The sequence below is a fragment of the Salminus brasiliensis genome, chromosome 1 (assembly GCF_030463535.1).
Source record: "Salminus brasiliensis chromosome 1, fSalBra1.hap2, whole genome shotgun sequence".
NCBI classification, from domain to species: Eukaryota; Metazoa; Chordata; class Actinopteri; order Characiformes; family Bryconidae; genus Salminus; species Salminus brasiliensis.
Window position 1 is genome coordinate 63,181,368 of NC_132878.1, and position 20,488 is coordinate 63,201,855.

The window sequence follows — 20,488 nt, forward strand, 5'->3', positions numbered from 1 at the left end:
GAGTGGAGTGTTGCACCAATGGTTCCTCAAAGGATCTCCTTCATAATGACTGTTGGGTACTTGATTACCTGACTGACCACGGCCTTTGATTGTGTCTCTTTGATTGCTCAGTTTGGCTGGGTGGTCACATGTGGTAAGAATATTTCACCTTATAAGTGAAGCAGTTAAAATAGGGGAGTCTGGGTGGCTGATGCAACAAATTTCTTTACATCTGTCTCTTCTTTGTCATCCCAACATGAATGCCTGCCTCCCCATTACTAATATATTAGTGATGATTGTTTGACAAATGCTTTGCAGTCGATGGGCTGGCAAAACTAGGCTTGCCTGGTCTAGTTCCTAGACCAATGTGAAGCACTTAGTAAATTACATGGGTAACCATAAAATTTTGGATACCATGAATGGAGCACAAAAAAATAGAATTACTAAATTAAATAAAAACGAACCCCTAGGCACTGCTGTTGTATATCCATCTATAGCTGAATAATCAATAGCTGAAATGTTATTATATGTAATAATAATAATAATAATAATAATAATTATTTTATATATATATATAAATAAATACCTGTTTTTCTGTCTGAAATAAGCTTAACGTCTTAAACAGTCTATTCCTGAACCTCTTTGTCTAAATACACCATAATTATATATATTTATTTTCTGTGAAGCTTGTTAGATTGTATTGCTGATTGCAGCATTATGACTGCTACCAGCACAGCAGTTCATTGTCTAATTAAAGCAGTGAAAAAAGAAAAAAAACCTGGCAGTCTGGAAAAATAACTGGACAGTGGCCAAAATAGAACAACAAATCTCTACTGACTCTAACAGAGAATAAGCAATGAACATTCAGTCAGCCTGCATTGGTTTTAACTGTATAATACTCTTTGCTATAGGAGAACACTCAGAAAGAAGTCGCACTGCAGTGTGTTGCTGTATGCTAGGCTCTCGGCATGACTTGCATAGAGTACATGCCAGTGTCCATGTGGCCCGATCGCAGGCAGTTGCAACATGTGGTTAAGCTGTGTCATATCCAGTTTCAATGAAAACAGAGAAGCATTACGACTCTACTTGACCAGCCAAGCATGGTGTGTGCCCACTGGACAGATGTCTAATTTTTCCGCTAGGTGGTCAGTTAAAAGGTCAATGAATTGATTAAAAAATACAGGTTCAACTATACTTTCTCCCAAAGGATCCAGAGTGTTTAGTTGAAAATGTTATATCCATTTTGCCATATTGTGATCTGTATTTAATTGAAGCCTTCCTATTGGCTTTTTCATAAGAGAGAATTCGGATGTTTGAGTTATTAAGTAAAGGGTAGGGGTGTGACGATGTGTGTATTTGAAAATTGTTTCGATTTTCAGTAACATAGCAGTCTATAGGATTCGTTTATAAGTGACTACAGACCCTTTCACATTCTATTTAATTAGCTGTACTCTGATGTATAGTCTTAACAGTCGCTGACAGCAACGTTCACAAAATGTAAACTTAAAGGTCTTCATGAGCATGAAATTTCAAATCTGAGCCTGATGCAAAACCGCTACCCCGAATGCAGACTGGAAGAGAGGGAGCATGTGCCACACAGACAGTGTGTGCAAGAGATGGAGACGGGTCAGGTAGCAGACAGAGGCAGATTATGAACAAAGTTTTAGATTTCAATACCTCTTTTATAAACTGTGATTATTCAATTAAAATGCTAAAATTCTTCATAGTTAATCAGTAGTTGCCGCCCTACATTCAAGGTCACTCTTTGTTTACGGTGTCTTCCGTATTCATGTTAGTTGATTAAGATAAGATAATCCTTTATTAGTCCCACAGTGGGGAAATTCACAGTGTCACAGCAGCAAAGAGCCTCTGTTTCCTCTGAGATTGATTGATTGAGAGCTAATGATAATAAGGAGGGGGAAAAAACAAAAACCCTCAGCCTTTTTTTCGTTCACGTGGCACCATCTGCCCACCAGTCGCATTTACCATGAGCCCAGCAACCTGCCTTGTTCTCATTCTTACCTGGCATTCTGCCGCCCGCTGAGTGAGAGGAGAGAGGCTGGCAGAGAAGTGATGGAGTAGGATTTTGCCCCAAAATGTATTGTCTATTCAACACGACAATTATTGCTAGTGTAAAATGAAACTCCTGCAAACAATTGGTATCAGGTTATATATTATAGTATCAATGTAGTAAATCAATACTGAAGGTATCCTAGCTTACTGCACAGTAGCAAGCTGAAGACTAGGCCAGACCAGAGAGCTGTATGTAAAATTAAAGCTGGAGCAGTAAAGTAGGTGAGCTTGCAAAACACAGGGGAGAGTGTCGGGGGAAGAAGGGGAAATGTTATCTTTAGGTTTGAAGTGGGGCAGCAGATATAGACTTCGTGTCCTTGTACTAACACACATTTTGTGCAGAGCCGTCTGCAGCTGATGCTCTCACAGGACCAGAGATATCCGCCAAGACAGCTAAGAGACCGAGCTCAGGACTATATTTCTGTCTCTGCCCAACAGTAGCCAGTGCACTAGTTCATCGCTATATTTATCAACAGATCTTCCTTCTGAATCGGGCATAAAGGATTATCTGTAATGCAGAATAAATAACTGCTTAGTATTGAACAGTGCCCATGTGGAGCAAAATTTCTAATTGATCCATTTGCAGCCCTGATTCAGTTCAGAACAAGGATGTTTCATTTGGATATTTAGTTGCTTTAGCCTCCTGCTCAATGGGTTTATATCAATACTTGCTGTTGATGTTTGTCTCTCTCTCTGTCTCTCTCCTTCCGTTTCTTCCATTTCCTCAGGAGTGTGTGGTTGTTGCTGTGGGGCCTTCAGGCCCCGATACAAGCGGCTTGTGGACAACATTTTCCCTGAAGATCCAGAGGTGAGACATGATGCTGCATATAGTTCAACACCTCATGCCTGCTGTTTCCTATATAAGTTCCACACTGGTCTCCTCAAACACAACCTGTAAGATCTGCAAGTGTTAGGTATAAGTAAAAATCAAGTGCTGCTAAATCACATTCACTGATTTACTGAGTGAGTTTTATTGTATTTTTATGATAATAGCAATAATGAATTTTATTTATTTAGAGTAATAAAGCAAATTTGCTAGGTGTTTCAGATGGGTTAAAAACACAAAATGCTTAAAAATTAATCAGAATATTTCTGTAACAGATGACTGAACTTGGTGAAAGGGAAGATAACACTTGGTAAACTATAAGATGAAAATTAGTAGATGTTAAAGTTTAACCGTAAAATAAATTACATCCAAATCTAATTCCTAATTTTAGCATTACCACGCTGGAATACTTAACTCTGAATGTTGCCTGTGAAAATGTAATTCTGTACCTCATAAGCATGCTTACTTCAGCCAACTTGCGTGTCTTTACATGTCTTGGATGATTTTTGTCTCAGCAAGCACTATTCTATGTCTTTAGCCTCTCTCACTAGGTCATACCTTCCTTGATGTAGATGATAAAGAGGGAGGTGTCACTCTTTGTTTTTTCATGTGTGCTCTATTTGCTCTATTTAATATATATATATATTTTTTTTTTTAAAATTTATTATTATTATTTTTTTATTTTATTTATTTATTTATTATTTATTTTTTTAATCAAATTACTTTTTGATTTGTATCACAAATACTTTTCAATACACTTGACTCATCATCATCACTCATTTTACTGTGCTTGACATGTCCTCTGAACATCTAGGTCTTTGTTTAGTGACCATTAGGTTCTGTTAATTGTGTATGTGTGTAGGATGGGTTGGTGAAGGCCAATATGGAGAAGCTGACATTCTACGCATTGTCCGCCCCGGAGAAACTGGACCGAATAGGGGCTTACCTGTCTGAGAGACTGTCCCGCGATGTGGCTAGACACAGATATGGGTTAGGCATTGTATAGCTAATTTAAAATGTTGGTCTGTTTCAAATTGCCCTTTTTGTTTTAGTCCCTCTTCCATGTGCTTATCTATGTATCTTGTCAGGTATGTGTGCATTGCTATGGAGGCTCTTGACCAGCTGTTGATGGCGTGCCACTGTCAGAGCATTAACTTGTTTGTGGAGAGCTTCCTGAAGATGGTGCGTAAGCTGTTGGAGTCCGACAAGCCCAACCTGCAGATACTGGGAACCAACTCTGTAAGTACTGTTCAAGTGTCACAAGTGTTTTTAATAAAATAAAAAAAAAAAATACATATTACATAATATATATATATATATATATATATATATATATATATATATATATATATATATATATATATATATATATATATATATATGGCATACGCCTAAAATGAAAGTAAGAAAGAAAGAGTTTACTTAATGTATGTTAACTCTAACGTGTGTGTCCTCAAAGACACATTATCTTAGTATATAGTAGATTATTGACAAAACAGTTCCTGTAGTTTATATAGTTTCTATTCTTAATGTTTGTCACTTCCATGTACATCATTTGGTCTTTATTTGCTAAGATGAAGCTAACAGTGCCAGTTAATTACTGATATGCTTTCAAGGGGAAATGGTGGTTCTGTAATTGATGTCATTTAAAAGAGAAGGTCAACACATTAAATTTTCATCTCTGGCATTTTTCCTTAATGATGCCATGCTGTGTGTTCTGTGTAAGAACCCATTTCCTTTCCATTTAGAGAAATGTCTTGTTTGAAACTATTGCTTCTGTTTATCGAGTTTGATTTAATTGTTGCTTTTTCTTCCTCTCTCTTTCTCTCTCGGTCTCTGTCTCGTCAGTTTGTAAAGTTTGCCAACATTGAGGAGGACACTCCCTCATATCATCGTAGTTATGATTTCTTTGTGTCACGGTTTAGTGAGATGTGCCACTCTAGCTTTGAGGATCCAGACGTCCGCACCAAGTGAGAAACTAGATTCATCTACAAACACACTTTCATATACAAACACTAGTCAAGATACACAGTGAATTGGCTCACAGTGATGCAGGCTCATTTGCATATATTGGGTGAAATTGTTGCAAACTGCATTGTGCAGCCTGAAGGGAAACTGTTTGCTTATTAGTTAATGAGGCTGAATGACCTATTGCATCAGTTTGTCTTGTCTTTCGTATGTGTATGATGTGTATGATATTTTTATTTATTTATTTATTCCTCATATTTTTTTATGTTTTTTTCCCTGTGCCTTAGGATCCGTATGGCTGGTATAAAAGGATTGCAAGGTGTAGTAAGGAAGACTGTGAATGATGAATTACAGGCTAATATCTGGGACCCTCAGCACATGGACAAGATTGTTCCCTCCCTACTTTTCAATCTGCAGCCTGGAGAAGGCACAGAGAGGTGAGAACATTTATTCATACAGCTAATCTTTCACAACTAAAGGAATGTTACAATGTCCTGTGGAAATTTCTGGGCTGCTTAAGAGATTTACATTTACATTTAAGGCATTTAGCAGATGCTCTTATCCAGAGCGACTTACAAAAGTGCTTTGCTATTTACCCAAGGATAACCTCAGCTAGTTTAAATAGACTAAACATTCAAAGATACCTCTAAGTTTAGACACTACTAAACAAGTCAATAAGGTGACCACTCTACTATTCGCCGAAGTATTCTCGGAAGAGGTGGGTCTTCTGATGCGGGCAGCTACAGGAAGCCAGTAAAGAGAACGCAGCAGTGGATGAACTTAGAATCGTTGAAGACGACCTGTGCCTCTGCATTCTGGATAAGTTGCAGGGCCCTGGTGGTGCGCAAAGGGAGATCAGCAGTAGTCAAGTCTTGAAGTGATGAGAGACTGAACGAGCACTTGGGCAGCATCTCTAGAGGGGAAGGGTTGAATTCTCCGGATGTTGTACAGGAGAAATCTGCATGACCGAGTTACGTTTCCGGCATTGTCTTGAGAACAATAACTGATCATCGATGACTACACCAAGGCTTCAAGCTTCTGTTGATGGAGTGACCAGTGAGTTCTCAAAGGAGATGGCAAGATCGTTTTTAGGTCCAGCAGTTCCCGGGATGTACAGCAGCTCTGCCTTGCTGAGATTAAGTTTAAGGTGGTGAGCCACCATCCAAGAGGAGACATCAACAAGATATGCTGAGATGTGAGATGTAGAAACCTGTGTGTCAGAAGGTGGGAAAGAAAGGATGAGTTGAGTGTCACTGGCGTAACAGTGGTAAGAGATTCCATGAGATGATATCACTTCACCAAGAGAGCTAGTGTAGAGCGAGAAAAGTATGGGACCAAGCACAGAGCCGTGTGGAACACCAGATGCATTCCTATTCATTGGATTTACCTCTGTTGCTCAGGATGGCAGAGCATATTACATCAGTGTTGCTAGCTGCTCCTGATTGGATATATCACAAGTGCATCATTTACTTACATACACACTGTGCTTCCTGTGCATGGCTGAAAGATTAAACAGAAACAGATGTAGTTTATTCTCAGATTGAGAAAATCAGAGAGAGGTGAGGGGTCCGTGTTAATGGCCGTTGCTCATATAGCTACTGTAGCTGCAGTGGGTGCTCCAGTAGTCTGATTGAGTTCTCAGGTAATCACACATGGTTTTCACCTCCCCTCTTCTTTCTCCTGCTGTGATTCCCTGTTGATGTGACCCTAGACATGCATAATTACAGTACTGGAAGATACATTAATTACTCCTATCTGCTGTTTGGTATGTGCTAATTGGCTCTTACTGCAAATGGCAGCTTATTATTAACCCCTAACCACACAGTTATCAAGGAAATGGAGGACAGGGAAAAAGTGAGAGATCATTTCTGTATTCCATTCAGCTACTTTAGATTGCACCTATTGCACCCGGATATATGCAAATGTACACGCATACGGTTTGTCTAGTCCCTATAAACATGAACCTATTGGCACCATACCTAATACCAGACGGGACTAGAGGGGTATAAAACCCAAAGCATTGAGCTGTGGAGCTGAGGAACTGTGTTCTTTGAAGTTAAGGTGCCCTAAATCTGTGCTCCAAAATCTAGTAAAAAGCTTTCTCTGGAAAGTAGGCACTCTCACTACGACGAAAGAAGGGTAAGTTCTCTGTATCTCCCTATGTGATATGCCCTGTGGCATGACCGACCCCGGAAGAATTAGTGACCCCATGTCTTTTGATGGTCAGAAAAAATCACAGCTGTGACCAGGGAGCACCCCTTCTTACCGAATCTACTGCTACCTGGCTTTAGTTCTTGCATTCTTTCCTGTGTAGCACATATACCTGTCTTAACAGGGGCATCAGAATTCTCACTGAACTTTTTGCAAACAATCTATATATTTTTTTTGTTTGTTTGTTTGTTTTTTATTCCATTGCTGAGCGTGGGATTATGGATTATCTCCTTCTTGATGCTGAATGCATTTCAAAGATCCACCCCAGCAGTGTCCGTGTACTGGTTCTGTGTCAAAGCCAACTAGTTTGACCTAGTTCAATGTCAGTTATACATTATATAGTTTATTAGTGAACTGAAGTCAAGTAACCAAATGTTTCCAATATATCGTTTTTTCCAGTGCTCGCTGCACCAGCCATCTAACAAAAATAAAGCCCATAAATTCTAAAATCTATTAGCAGCTTCAGAACAAAAATGTTCTACTGCAGCTGGATCAAATTTTAAATCCTTGCCAGTGCTTTTCCCAAAAGAAAGTAAATACATTTTAAAAGTATTATGTTTTTAATACTGTACTGAGAGCCTTACACCCTTCCTACACAGAGCATGCACACTATAGAGACTGTGCTATAGCTGATTGAAGGAGCCACCAACAGAACTAGCATTACACAGCTGTGTGAAATAGGCCGTGTGAGCACAGACTGTCGAGGTGTGAGCAGGGACAAGAATAGAGTGATTAATAAATTATGACAGATCCTGTAAGACCCTCTGCACGTTGTCTCTCTCTCTCACACACACACACACACACACACACACACACACACACACACACACCCAAAAGGAAATACATAGCCTGAACACACACTGTGGAACCTGCTCTGTAAGCTTTTAACCATTTATGAGCTTTAGTTAAGCTCCCAACTTCTGTCTTAGCATTTAAATAGTGTAGCTAAAGCTATTCATATGTAGGGAACTTGAATATTCCTCTTTTTTCTTCAGTGTAGTGTCTCACCACGGTCACATCAGAACTCTACAAACATTACGAAGTATGATTGTTCATGAAGAAACCACTTTCTGTATTTCAGTGTGGTTTAATGTGACAAATTAAAAACAAATGGAATTTACATTCTAGTATTGTTCATTTCTTTCTTTCTTTCTTTTGTGTGTGTGTGTGTGTGTGTGTGTATATATGTGCGCGTGCATGCAGTCGCTCTCCATCTCCATTGCAGGCCAGTGAAGTAAAGGAGAAGGAAAGTCCAGCTGAGCTCACAGAGCGCTGTTTTCGAGAGCTGCTTGGCCGTGCTGCCTACGGCAACATCAAGAACGCAGTCACCCCGGTGCTTATGTAAGAACCCTTCTGCATCTGTGTGTCGTTCACTTCTTAGACCTCAGCCTCCATCTCAGCATTTAACCATCAGCATTTGACCCAGTGCTCTTGTATCCAGGGCTGTCTGTCATTTAATATGTGCAGATGTGTCCGTACTGTTGGGCATTGTAGTTCTGATCTTTTCTGTGTCAAAGAGATTGTCTGTCACCAAGTTCATTTGCTGCTTTGCTTATTTCTCGCTGTCTCGCTCTGTCTGCTTTTCCTCCAGGCATCTTGATAATCACTCTCTGTGGGAGGGAAAAACATTTGCAGTGCGCTGCTTTAAGATCATCATGTACTCTATTCAGGTGAGGTGTCTTTCTGGGGGAAATGTTTTTACATCTGATTTCTCATTTCTGCTTTTTGTTGCTTTTTTGTGTCGGATACGCTCAGAGAATGAAAATTCCTGCATAACCTTTCAAGACTCCCAGCTTACTTGCTGTAGGACCTGATGTTCACACCGTCCAATATAGTCTCTTTATCTCTCTGTTTAGTCGCAGCACTCTCACTTGGTTATCCAGCAGCTCCTGGGTCACTTGGATGCTAACAGTAAGACGTCAGCTACAGTGCGTGCTGGGATAGTGGAGGTTCTCTTGGAGGCGGCTGCTATTGCAGCCAGTGGCTCTGTTGGTGAGTTGGCAGAGCGTTTGTAGTAAAGGATGAATTTGGATGCAAGATTCCCTGTGCGGTGTTCCATAACGTCCTGCTGTTGTGGCACTCATTATGTTCTTCATACTGAAGGTACTGCTGCTACTTCTAGAAATAACGGAGAATTTAACTACCTCGGGCTATCTAGTGTATCGATAGTACTTTCTGTCTACATAATGATAGATTACATAATGAAAGATGCATGCAGAGATGTTTGGAGCTCATTAAGAGTGACCTCCCTGAACAAGTCCCTTCTTGCCCTCATGCCCAATTTGGCAGTGAACAGGGTTCAAGCTTCAAGCTTCTATTTCGAAATGATTGAAATAGATATTACACACTATATGCTTCCTGAAATATAGAAGGCAGAATCTTCCTGTATTTTTCTTTTCCTCTGTCTGTCCACTAGAGGGAGGCATGATCATTGGAATCCAACTGTAACCCGCACTTTAGACTTGTCATTTATTTTATATATTAACGTATGCAAATTTTCAATTGCTTCATTGCTTTTCACATGCCTTTTAAAAGTAATCACCCCCCCCTTGCAAATTCTGAAAAAGCCATTTTGTTTTGTGCTCTTATGAATGAGTATTTAGTGTAATGCTGAAGTATCAAGTATTTCCTACTTGGTTGATTCTGTATGATGAATATCTGACCTGTGTGTGCTGTTGCCGGTTTGTTTGTGCGTGTGCATATTTTAGGCCCCACCGTGTTGGAAGTGTTTAACACACTGCTCAGGCAGCTAAAGCTCAGTGTGGACTACGAGCTCACTGGTTCTTATGACTGCACCACCATGGGCACCAAGACCATCAAAGAGCACGAAGAGAGACAGCTACAGGAAGCTGTCATCAGGACCATAGGTGAGTGGATCGCAGTGTGCGAGCGCCAGAGAATAGATATTACTGTATTCCCTTTTTTTTAGCATAAAATATATACTTGATTGACTTTCCAACTGCTTTCTCAATCACTGTTTGTGGCTTCAGGTTCTTTTGCTAATACTCTGCCTACATACCAGCGCTCTGAGGTGATGCTTTTCATTATGGGGAAGATTCCGATTCCAGGCATGCACCCAACACTGCAACCTGCAGACTGTGGGTAGGTACTGCAGCCGGTGGACCGTCCAGAAACCTTTCTAGCATTTTACTGGATGCAGGTCTGTTGTTGCACATTACAAGACATTACACAATTGCATAGTTGTGTTAATGCTGCAAAAAGGTACTGCTGCATTTATTGTTTTATTGCCTTTTACCAGAAGTATGTAAATCCTTCTGCAACAAGTAATCTATAATCTCTATATTTGGTTTGGGTTTGTCCTGTTGATGCATCATGTTTGAAGTGGCACACATCTGCTCTTTTCTCTAAGTCTAAACCGCAAAGTATCATGTGTATTGGTTATTAAATCTAATTGCCGAATCTAATTGTTGTACCGTGATAATTGGAAAGGTAAATGTGAATTCACTGTGGTGTTCAGGTCTGAAGCTGACAGGCTGATCCAGCTCATGTTGCTGAAATCTCTGAGACAGGTACAGTCTCTCTGTTGCCTTTCATTTCAAAGACATAATTGAAATAGACCACAGGACACATTTGAATGTGCTGAATAGACCTGAATATAGTTTTAGCTGGGAGCTACTGTAATTTAAATAATCACTAACAAAAACTGTAATAAATCAGTAATTCTAGTAGTTTTTACAGTCTGACAGTAATAACTGGTTGTATCCAAAGCTCCCAGTTTCAATCCAGCTCACACTAATGGCGTAACAAAGCCTGCTGATAGACATGGCCATGTGCGGTTTTGTTATTGTGATGGAGTGTGCTTTTGAATTAACACTCACAGGAACATCAGGGCTATTTGTGGAGATTTGAAGAACTTACACAGATACAAGACTTTATACACAAAATCCTTTGGCAGAAGCTTCAATAGTTATTTATGGTGAATTTGTGAGATTTCACAAAGCATTTAGTACAACCTCATGTCATCTTCCCCTGTGGCCTTTAGGTGACAAGTGGCTTCCAGAGCACAAACATGCTGACCGCTCTGCCCAGCTCATTCCTGGATCCGCTGCTGTCCTTCGCCCTTTTGGAGGACGCAGACATCCGCCTGCTTGTCCTTGAAATCCTTGTTAGCCTCATTGATCGCCATGACAACCAGCCCAAGTTCTCCACCATTAGGTTTGTTTGCGCAATAACAAAGATATAAATAAATATCAGCCCAGAAAGAAATGACTACATTAAATGACTGAGATATATATGAGGGTGTTGATTAGTGAATTTCCTCTGTCTGTAGAATCATCTCAGACATCTCTGTGCTCAAACTGAAAATGGAGAAGTGCTCCCGTCAAGACAACCTTTTCATGAAAAAGGTACCTTCCCCTCTCTTTCCCCCTCTCTTCCTCTCTTCAAAGCTTTTTGGGTCAGTTATCTGGTTTAAATAGACACTCACCAAGCATTTTATTCGGAACACTAAACACTGGGGACCACTGAATAATACTGAACTCCTTATCATGTTCATCAAACCCTTTTGAAACAACTTTTGCTTTGTGACATGGTAAATTATCATGCTGGGAGAAGTCGTTAGAAGATAAAGGTAAATTGTGAATTGTGAATGCATACATGTGGTCAGTAACAATACTCAAGCGAAGACCGATTGGTATTAATGGGTTTGTTTCCATTCTGCAACTGTTTTTTGCGGTTTTAGTGAGCCTGAGTCCTCTGCAGCCTCCACTTTCAGTTCTTGATATATGACAAATATGGGTTCAAGCTATCAGTAGTTCAGGCAGTACTCAACCAAGCTGGCACAACTCAGCTTAAAATCACTAAGCTCACATTTCTCCATTCTGATGGCTGATTTAGAAAATTGCATGAATGACTATGTAATTTGCTAATGTGAGCTGATGTGAGTGTGTGTGTGTTTGTGTTGTGTGTTGCAGCATGCCCAGCAGCTGTACAGACACATCTACCTGTCGTGTAAGGAGCAGAGCAGCATGCAACCACACTTCGAGATGCTCTACTCACTGCTGGCTCTCATCAGCATGGAGCTTGCCAACGAGGAGGTGGTGGTGGACCTCATCCGCTTGGCTCTGGCACTGCAGGTCAGAAAGACATGTAGGGTTAAAGAGGTCACGCCTTTTTTTTCCCCCCAAACAGTCTTTTACCGACATAAGGCTAGTCTACACCCAAAGCATTTCTAAAGTTTTTGAAATTGTCCAGCTCCATTTTCAATTCAGTGTTTCAGTCCAGTGGCAAAACATAGGCCTTTCTGTTGTGTATGTATGTGTCAAATCTGTTATTTTTCTTTGTCCACAAGTGAAAAGTAAACTCTGCAGGAGATCAAGATCACCCTTACACTAATACACCATGACTCTCTATGGCATTGAAAACCACCACAATCTACTAAAATGCACTGTAATAAACTCACTTGTCATGGTGGTAACTACCCATTTCTTTCTGGCACCAACAGGACAGGACACCGCAGCATAAAACAGTATTATTAAAGTATTAAATTAAAAAGAGACCAATAAGAGTTCTTGAATAGTAGTTTTAATGTATAATTATATTATCAGTTGCACTGGATTACAGAATATAATAAAAATGCTAGATATATTTTAGTAATTATAGTTTCTTTCTGTATTGCATCACAGTTCTGGTTTGCTCCAATAGTAACAGATAATTATTTTAATAAACAGAGCATTTGCACTTAAAAATAATAAAGCACAGTATATCATGATGTTATCATAATTGCCCTACTGTTCACCTACCTATAACTTTTAAAGAACACATTATAACATTATTACTTTACTGTTACTTGAGTTTGATGTTCAGATGAAGTTCAGTTTTCATAGAAAAATGTTTTATGTGAATCTTTTTTAATGAATGTACAGTAATACACCTGCACATTACAAATGTCTTCTCTGGCCTACGCTGTGTGCAGGACTTGGCTCTGACCAGTGAAGAGACATTACCTGTGTACAACCGCTGTGCTGTTCATGCCCTCTCTGCTGCCTACCTCAACCTCATCTGCCAACTCACCACTGTGCCCATCTTCTGCCAGCATGTTCATGAGGTCAGTGCATAAGGAACGCAGCGCCTTGCTGTTTGTGGTTATGTAATCTGTATGATCACTAGTTCATTAGTTCATTTCCACATAACAGATTATTAATTTGCTGTTGTTGCAGGTGATCGAGGTGAGACAAAAAGAATTCCCGTTCCTTTTGCCTGAGGATGTCTTCACTGAGGATCCTAAGTAAGTAAATCTATCCATCTGTCTATCTGTTTATCTGCCTATCCATCTTTCTCTCTCTCTTTTGGTGAATAGATTCTCAGCACTGCAGTGACCCTGACATGGTGGTGGTGTGTTAGTGTTGGTTGTGCTGAGTGGATCAAACACAGCAATGCTGCTGCTTTGAATTTATTTGTTTTTGTGATGTCATCAAAACCAACTGATTTACATAAAGTATGACCACCTATTTAACATAGGTTCGTTTTTAGCACTGCTCTTATACATTTAGATTACAAAGGGGGCTTGCCCTGTTTAAATAGCATACAGTTCAGTTTAATTCAGATTTATTTGTGTTGCGTTATTTTACAACGGACATGTCACAAAGCAGCTTTATCTTGAGAGGACCCAAAACGGGGATACTCAAAACGGGAACCTATCTTCCTCGGTTCGACACTGGGTGGTGTTACAAAATGGCGAAGAACTAGAAGTCTAGTCTTTTAAAGTAAATGGTTAATAGAGGTAGGTAAATAGTCATAAATGAATATATCCATATAAGACTGGAAAACTAATGATGTTCTCGCTATCAAACCATACTCTAATTCCATAATTTTCTATGGAAGCTGTTCTTGAGACATTGGACTCTAAATGCGAAGTGAGTGGAGGTATTGATTTGCAAATAAATAGTTAAATAATACTCTATTTCAAGAACCACTGATGAAGGTTACTTCAGACTGTGTGCAGTTTCTCCGTCTGTTTTAGTATTTATGGAAGGACAAAACCTTGTTAGTAATGGTGATAAGATTTGTGTCTTTCTAACTTTTTTTTTTTTAATCTGTGCTCATGTACCAGGATCCCTGAGACACTGGAGAAGCCAGAAGGGGAAGTGCTGTTCCAGCAGGCTAAAGTCACAGAAGTGCTGGGAGGCAGTGGCTATAACGCAGAGAGACTTGCCACACCTTATATACCTCAGTTTACAGGTATAATATCTCTGTTTTAGAAAGTGGAAATATGTTTTGGTGCCAGATTGAGGCTTAAGGTTAAGTTTTTTTTTTCCCCTTTTTTTCCTCAGATGAAGACCGGCTGTCAAAGAGAAAGAGTATAGGGGAAACCATCTCCCTGCAGGTGGAAGTGGAGTCCCGAAACAGTCCTGAGAAAGAGGAGGTAGGATTCACATACTGAAACGTGTGGTGTCTGTCACTTTCACTCACTATCTAACCAATGTTGTGTTGTGTTGACCTGTTCTGTAGAGAACACCAGCTGAGGAAATAACATTTGAGGCACTGAAGAATGCCATAGGTGAGTCTGTCTACATGACTCCGGCTGTGTTCACATTGACTGTCTGTTTACATCTTCTGATTGGCTTTTTTTTTTTAATACTTCCTTTCTTGCTTACTATACATACAGTGTAGTGGATGGGTACATATGTGGTAGATGTGTACTTTTTTTGAGTGTTTTGAAATGAAATTAATGTGAGTAAATTGAGCTGCTTTTGTTTTTTTGTGTTCAGCATTTGGACTGATGTCACCCACATATCTCACTTTCAAATGTTTAGTATTATTTTAGTCCATGGTCCCTCACAAGAAATCATCCTTTTACCTTCGGTGATAGCTGCTGCACCTAACAAACTCTAGCTCAGTGCAGTTGTGTAAGGATCTACTTTTCTATAGCAGGGTTATAATGGTTGTTACTGTTGTTGTTTTTTTGGGGGGGGGTTCCCCTCCCCATTTGCGTCTATTCAAAGATCAGTGACGCCCCATGGTTTCAAATAATAACTCCACCCGTAGTTCAACAAAAAATGCTTGAAAGGGGAGGGAAAAATAGTGTCTGTTGACAGTAGTACTGATGAAATGCATGCATGCATTTATAGAATGCGTGCCAGGCCAGGAAGCCAGAGACACACCTCCAAGCACTTGGGTGGGTGGCACAAGGGCTTATCTCTCTTATCAACACAGAACACACGCAAGCAAAGAAGAAGAGAAAAGAAAAGTTACCAGAGTGGGTGTGATTGTCTGTGTATACAAATGTCCAAAATGATCTTAGTTTAATGATGAGTTTAAGCAGAGTATTATTAAACCAAGTGTTAGCTCAGTGCTAACAGACACTTATAGACTGGCTAGCAGAGATTAGCCTTTCTGCAGAGGTGGTCATTTCTGGTATACACAGGTGCGCTTTGTGTTTTTAATATGGCTTGAGGAATTCATTTCTCTTGAATTGAAGTAACACTACTTGAACTACTTGAATATGGATTTCGGCTTATATACTCACTTTATGCTGCTGCCTGTGTTCCGCAGTAGACACTGTGGGGATGGAGGAGCAGGAAAGAGAGCGGAGGAGGCAGGTGGTGGAGAAGTTCCAGAAGGCTCCCTTTGAGGAGATAGCTGCCCACTGTGGAGCCAGAGTGAGTGTGCTGTACAGACTCGTAATGTGATTTTTTTAAGAAAATGTATTCGGGAACAGTGCTAATGTAGTGCTAAATTTTGCTTTCCTCAGGCTACAATGCTACAGAGCAAACTCAGTCAAATCTTCGAAATCACAATCAGGTGAGCTACGTCATGTGTAAACTATATGTTTCAATATTACGATGATTTTCCATAGAAAAACCTTTTTTTAACATAGAAAAAAATAAAATGTAAATATTGATTGTTCAGATTGGTCTTGGTTATTGGTCTTGTTTAGGGAAACAGCTAGAACAACACAGGTTTGGTTCCCTGCTTCTATGTCGGCCAGTTGCGGTCAAGGGTAGATATCAGAAAAAATGATGCCGTGATTAGGAGTCGGCGAATCAAACTATAATCACAATTTTGTTGTTTTTTTATAAAATGAGGCTGTGGGTTGCACCGTTTTTCCAATGGTTAAGACCCAGCATATCAAACATTGTTAAAATACAATATTTCATAAACAGCTTTTTAATATAAGAAGTAGAATATATGAAGTCTCTCTGTTCTGTTCTTGTCTCTGCAGACCACCGCCAAGTCCTTCTGGAACCATTACAGCAGGTTATGGTCAAACCCAGAGCCGCTCTGTTCCTGTGTATGAGATGAAATTTCCAGATCTGTGTGTGTATTAGCACCACAGACACCGTGCAGCCAGTGGAAGCCAGGCAGGAAAGAGGGTTTGAGGATGGAGCGTAGAGCCTGTGTATTTGCTTTCATCACTGAGATTTATAGAGAGCACTGCATGAGCAGAGAACAACTTCATTATCTCTCTCATCTCCTTACCACTGGAGGCAAACCTCATGGCAATTTGCACTGTGACTCCTGACGAAGGAATGACGACGGAATGAGCGCTGATCCTTTCTGAATAGAAAGACCTTGTAGGCACAGTTTGTTTATTACTGTTCTTCTGCTACAAGCAGCTGCCTCTGCTTAGGGGTATGCGAAGAGTGTTTTAGCATTGTTTGCCATTTTTTCCTGTTATTGTTTTATGCATTGTGGATGGTCAAGGATTTTTTTAAAGTGCTTGCGCTGTGCTAGTCCTTCAATGCCAACTTTTTTTTTGCAATTATAATTAATTCATTAAAACACTTAGTTTTAGAGCCCACATTTTTAGTACAACACGATTTTTACCAATCTGTTTAGTTCAATTTAAATAATTTTAATAACAATTTAAATTTTATCATTTACTTTTTTAGCATGCCTGCCTATATTGGTGCTAATTATATTCCATTCTTTTTGTTGTTTTGTAAGTATAACATTTACTGACTTTGTTTTTGGGCTACACTAAACATACAATTTGTGGAGTGGGCTTGACTGTAAATACATTGTAAAAGTTAGAAATGCAGTTGTTTTTAGAATATTCTCTGTTGACAGTGATGAATTGTCTGGGGGGATGAAAACATGGAGGGTTCATTTTAAAAACAGGAACACCTGAATATCTGGAGTTCTGGTGTCTCTCAATCAAAATACATTCAGAATTTCAGATAGATAGTCTGGCAAATATGACTTAGCTAGCACTTTTTTATTATATAGCTGTGCATAGATGTGCTGAAATGCATTTAACCTGGTTCACATGTGCTACTTTTAAGATATATGGGACTTGTTTTCTGGATTCAGTTCACAAAAATGAAATTGCACTGGAAAATTATATTTGTTTTTATGAGAAAAGACAGACATGTAGGCTTTAGAAATTAGCATAAGCAGTGTTTTATTTAAATACGGTTATGGTCAGATGTTTCCACACACTAATCATGGACATGAATATCAGCTTTCAGTGTTCTCTTTGAACTGGGGCAGAATGAGTTACAACACAGTTTCTTTAATAGAGAAAAAATACAAGAATGTGGTGCACGAGAGTTTAATTAAATTTGTTAGGCACAGATAACCCAGGTTGTAAGCACAGTCCACATATTTTTGATGGGGTTGTGGTCAAGAAAGCTTTGCCTGCTTTATTAATTTTACAACCCGCACTGATGTGTGTTTGGGGTCATTCTCCATCTAGCTTATGGTTTAATGTTATGCTGAAGAATTTTGAAGTAGTTCCTTTATTTTAGAGCATAATGTTATTACGACCATACGTAACAGTTGTTAAAGTGTTCATTGGGTTGTTTCTGACCATCAGACGCAGTTTCCTCTCAGCTGAGGGTGACCGTTTGGGTCTTCTTCTAGGTCAGTCTATGACCACCCTTTTCAAATCTGCACTAAGATCTTATTATAATGCATTATGTGTTGCTCAATCCAATGAGTCCTGTAACCAGTTTTTTCTATAGGGGTTCAGTTGTACACTCATTCTCCCACCGAAAAAGAGTAGTTCAAAGAAATCACTGAGTCCAATATTGCACTGACATTCATGCCCATGATAAGTGTATATATAAACTTCCGTTTAGAGCTGTAGCATACAGTTACATTAACTATGTAAGGATATAAATATACAATATATGCAAATGATGTAAATGACTGGAGATGAAAACAAAGTTAGTTTTAGATTGCATTAATTTTGTTAAGTTTTCTAACATTAAACAATATAGATTAGATAAAATTGTATGTGTACACCAATGAAGAACTAACCAGCATGAGTTGACTGTGATGACAGAATTTGCAACAAGAGTAACAACAACGACGTTTTATTTTTATGACCTAGTGTAAGCTCTAGGGGACAGATGAAGATAGAAGAGGCTGTTGATATCGAAGATATTTGCTGCAGAAATAAGCCTTTGTGATACACCAGTGATTGTAGCTTTGCCAAATATGTCCCCCCTGGTGTTTCCATGGCAGGAGCCTGTCCCTAGTGTGTGATCCAAGTCACATCAAGGCCTTCAGTGCATGTTTCAGATGTTGTGGCAAATCAGAAGACATGAAGTGTACATTTGATTTCTGGTGCTTCTAACCGAGGCTTCATCTTCTTGTGAGAGGAACACACACATCACAGAAGACCACGGTCAAATTGTCTTTTTTTTTATTGTGTCGTTTGTCAGTGTTGGCAGTGCTGTGCTGTAACCGGCTTTTTAAACGCTGAGGGAATTCTCTTCTCTGTGGTGTTGGAGAATGTAGTTGATTGTTCAGTTTGGTTTTTTGATTTTAATAGGTTTTGTTTTTAATCCAAAACATTTCATCAAGACAAATGCAAGTGTGTGCATATGTGTGACTGTCTGTATTTTCCCAGTGCAATGGAGTGCAACTGTGTTGTGACATGAAGTTGGCAGTCTTGGAAACATATTCATGTTGTCCATGTTTTTTTTTGTTTTTTTTTTAAACGGAACCTTCACATTGAAGCCAGGTTTGTAAATCTCTTTAAACCAGCAAAAGGTCTGTCTGCAGGTGGTCTGTCTTCACATAGAACTCAAAACATAACATTAGGTACCATACAATTATTGCATTCAGTAACATTCCCTTAAAGGGGACTTCTGCCAGTTCTTTTAGAGGTTGAGATGTAAACAGCTGTTCAGAGTGGTTTGGGTGAAATTGCTTATTGTACAGAAAAATACTGACCGATTTCTTGAAGGTGGTGGTGATGGGAACAAGGGGTCACAGTGTTTACGACTTTTTCTTTTTTTTTTAATTTTTTTTTTTACTATTCAAAACCACCAGTGAACCTAAACGGAGATCTCTCTGATCTTTCTTTAGGGAGCGTTTTGCCATACAACACTAATATTCATGACTGAGAGATGCATGCATTAAAAAATGTTGTTTGGTTGTTTTAGGCCAAAACCTTCTTACAAAACTATGGTAAATCAGTATCTCCAACATCAGGCAGCGTATTCTTAACTATTCCATGCAATAACTTTCTGTGAAAGAGCTGTTAAAGGCATTAAGCTCTTCAGACATCTGAATTCTAATTCTGACTCAGTAGGTTTTTCCATAATGGAGTAATTTCACATTAAACCATGCTGAATGAACTTGTTTACTTCTTAATGCTTTCATTTAATTATGCAGAAAAGGGGGAATCGTGGTTCAGCAGTGCTTTGGCTGGATCAGAAAACCACCTAAAATCTGAACATGAATGCAGTTTTAAAGGTTTGCATTCAGTTAGGCCTGTTAGTGTATAATACTCTATACAGTAAAGAAGCAAATATTGGTCTGTTCGTTATGAGGACTGACTAGACCAAAAAGGGACATTGGCATAGACAAACAAATGTACGATTTGAGAGACAGTCTTGCATCACTTTTGTGTTGAGGTTTTCTTTTGTAAGTTTGTCTGCTGTAGATGTTCCTCACTATATCAGTAGGTTGCAAACATGCCCTGTTCTGCTCATGATATTCATGTACAGTGGAGTAATCTGGTGATTATTTATGGTGGAAATGCTTGTTTGGTGGAATTTGAATTCATGCTCAAGTCATTAATATAAGGCAGCTCTTGAATAGAGGACAATGGCCTTGTGCGTTTTAACCGTCTGCTTCTGTTTCTTTTGGATGGGCTTGTACATGTAGACTGCAACTGACTTTGTTTTTACATGTCGATTGTACAAGTAGTCAATAAAACACACATCCAGTATTAATGCGTGTTTATTACATTTGGAGGGGAAAGTAAGAAATGACTGATGGTGTTGGATCACTGGGTGTAAACTGAATCATTTTACTTGTACATATATGAACTGTACTTACACTTCTAGACAATGTAAGCATTTCTAACTATTAAGAATTAAGCACATGTTGATAGATTATTATCGTTATAATGAACTATTATGTAACAGTTTTGACTCATTTTGTTTACACCCTTTAAAATGTATCAGCCCACTAACAAAAGACTTTCAAAGAATATGGAAGCGAGGCTAA

The 20,488-nt window shown here is 39.2% G+C and overlaps 1 protein-coding gene across 4 annotated transcripts in view; it reads left to right on the forward strand.

Moving 5' to 3' along the window:
* Positions 1-20,211, forward strand: part of efr3bb (EFR3 homolog Bb (S. cerevisiae)) — a 36,489-nt gene extending 16,278 nt beyond the window's left edge. For all 4 annotated transcript variants that reach the window (XM_072685900.1, XM_072685880.1, XM_072685890.1 and 1 more), the window contains 22 exons: positions 2,781-2,860; positions 3,741-3,868; positions 3,967-4,117; positions 4,727-4,848; positions 5,134-5,283; positions 8,261-8,398; positions 8,649-8,727; positions 8,914-9,049; positions 9,766-9,924; positions 10,048-10,159; positions 10,536-10,587; positions 11,061-11,233; positions 11,349-11,424; positions 11,992-12,153; positions 12,993-13,124; positions 13,237-13,304; positions 14,130-14,257; positions 14,350-14,441; positions 14,528-14,576; positions 15,572-15,678; positions 15,771-15,820; positions 16,242-20,211. In XM_072685900.1, the coding sequence (XP_072542001.1) occupies positions 2,781-2,860; positions 3,741-3,868; positions 3,967-4,117; positions 4,727-4,848; positions 5,134-5,283; positions 8,261-8,398; positions 8,649-8,727; positions 8,914-9,049; positions 9,766-9,924; positions 10,048-10,159; positions 10,536-10,587; positions 11,061-11,233; positions 11,349-11,424; positions 11,992-12,153; positions 12,993-13,124; positions 13,237-13,304; positions 14,130-14,257; positions 14,350-14,441; positions 14,528-14,576; positions 15,572-15,678; positions 15,771-15,820; positions 16,242-16,347 (2,450 nt within the window). In that variant the 3' untranslated portion in view covers positions 16,348-20,211. The remainder of the gene's footprint in view (positions 1-2,780; positions 2,861-3,740; positions 3,869-3,966; positions 4,118-4,726; positions 4,849-5,133; positions 5,284-8,260; positions 8,399-8,648; positions 8,728-8,913; positions 9,050-9,765; positions 9,925-10,047; positions 10,160-10,535; positions 10,588-11,060; positions 11,234-11,348; positions 11,425-11,991; positions 12,154-12,992; positions 13,125-13,236; positions 13,305-14,129; positions 14,258-14,349; positions 14,442-14,527; positions 14,577-15,571; positions 15,679-15,770; positions 15,821-16,241) is intronic.
* Positions 20,212-20,488: the final 277 nt, after the last annotated feature.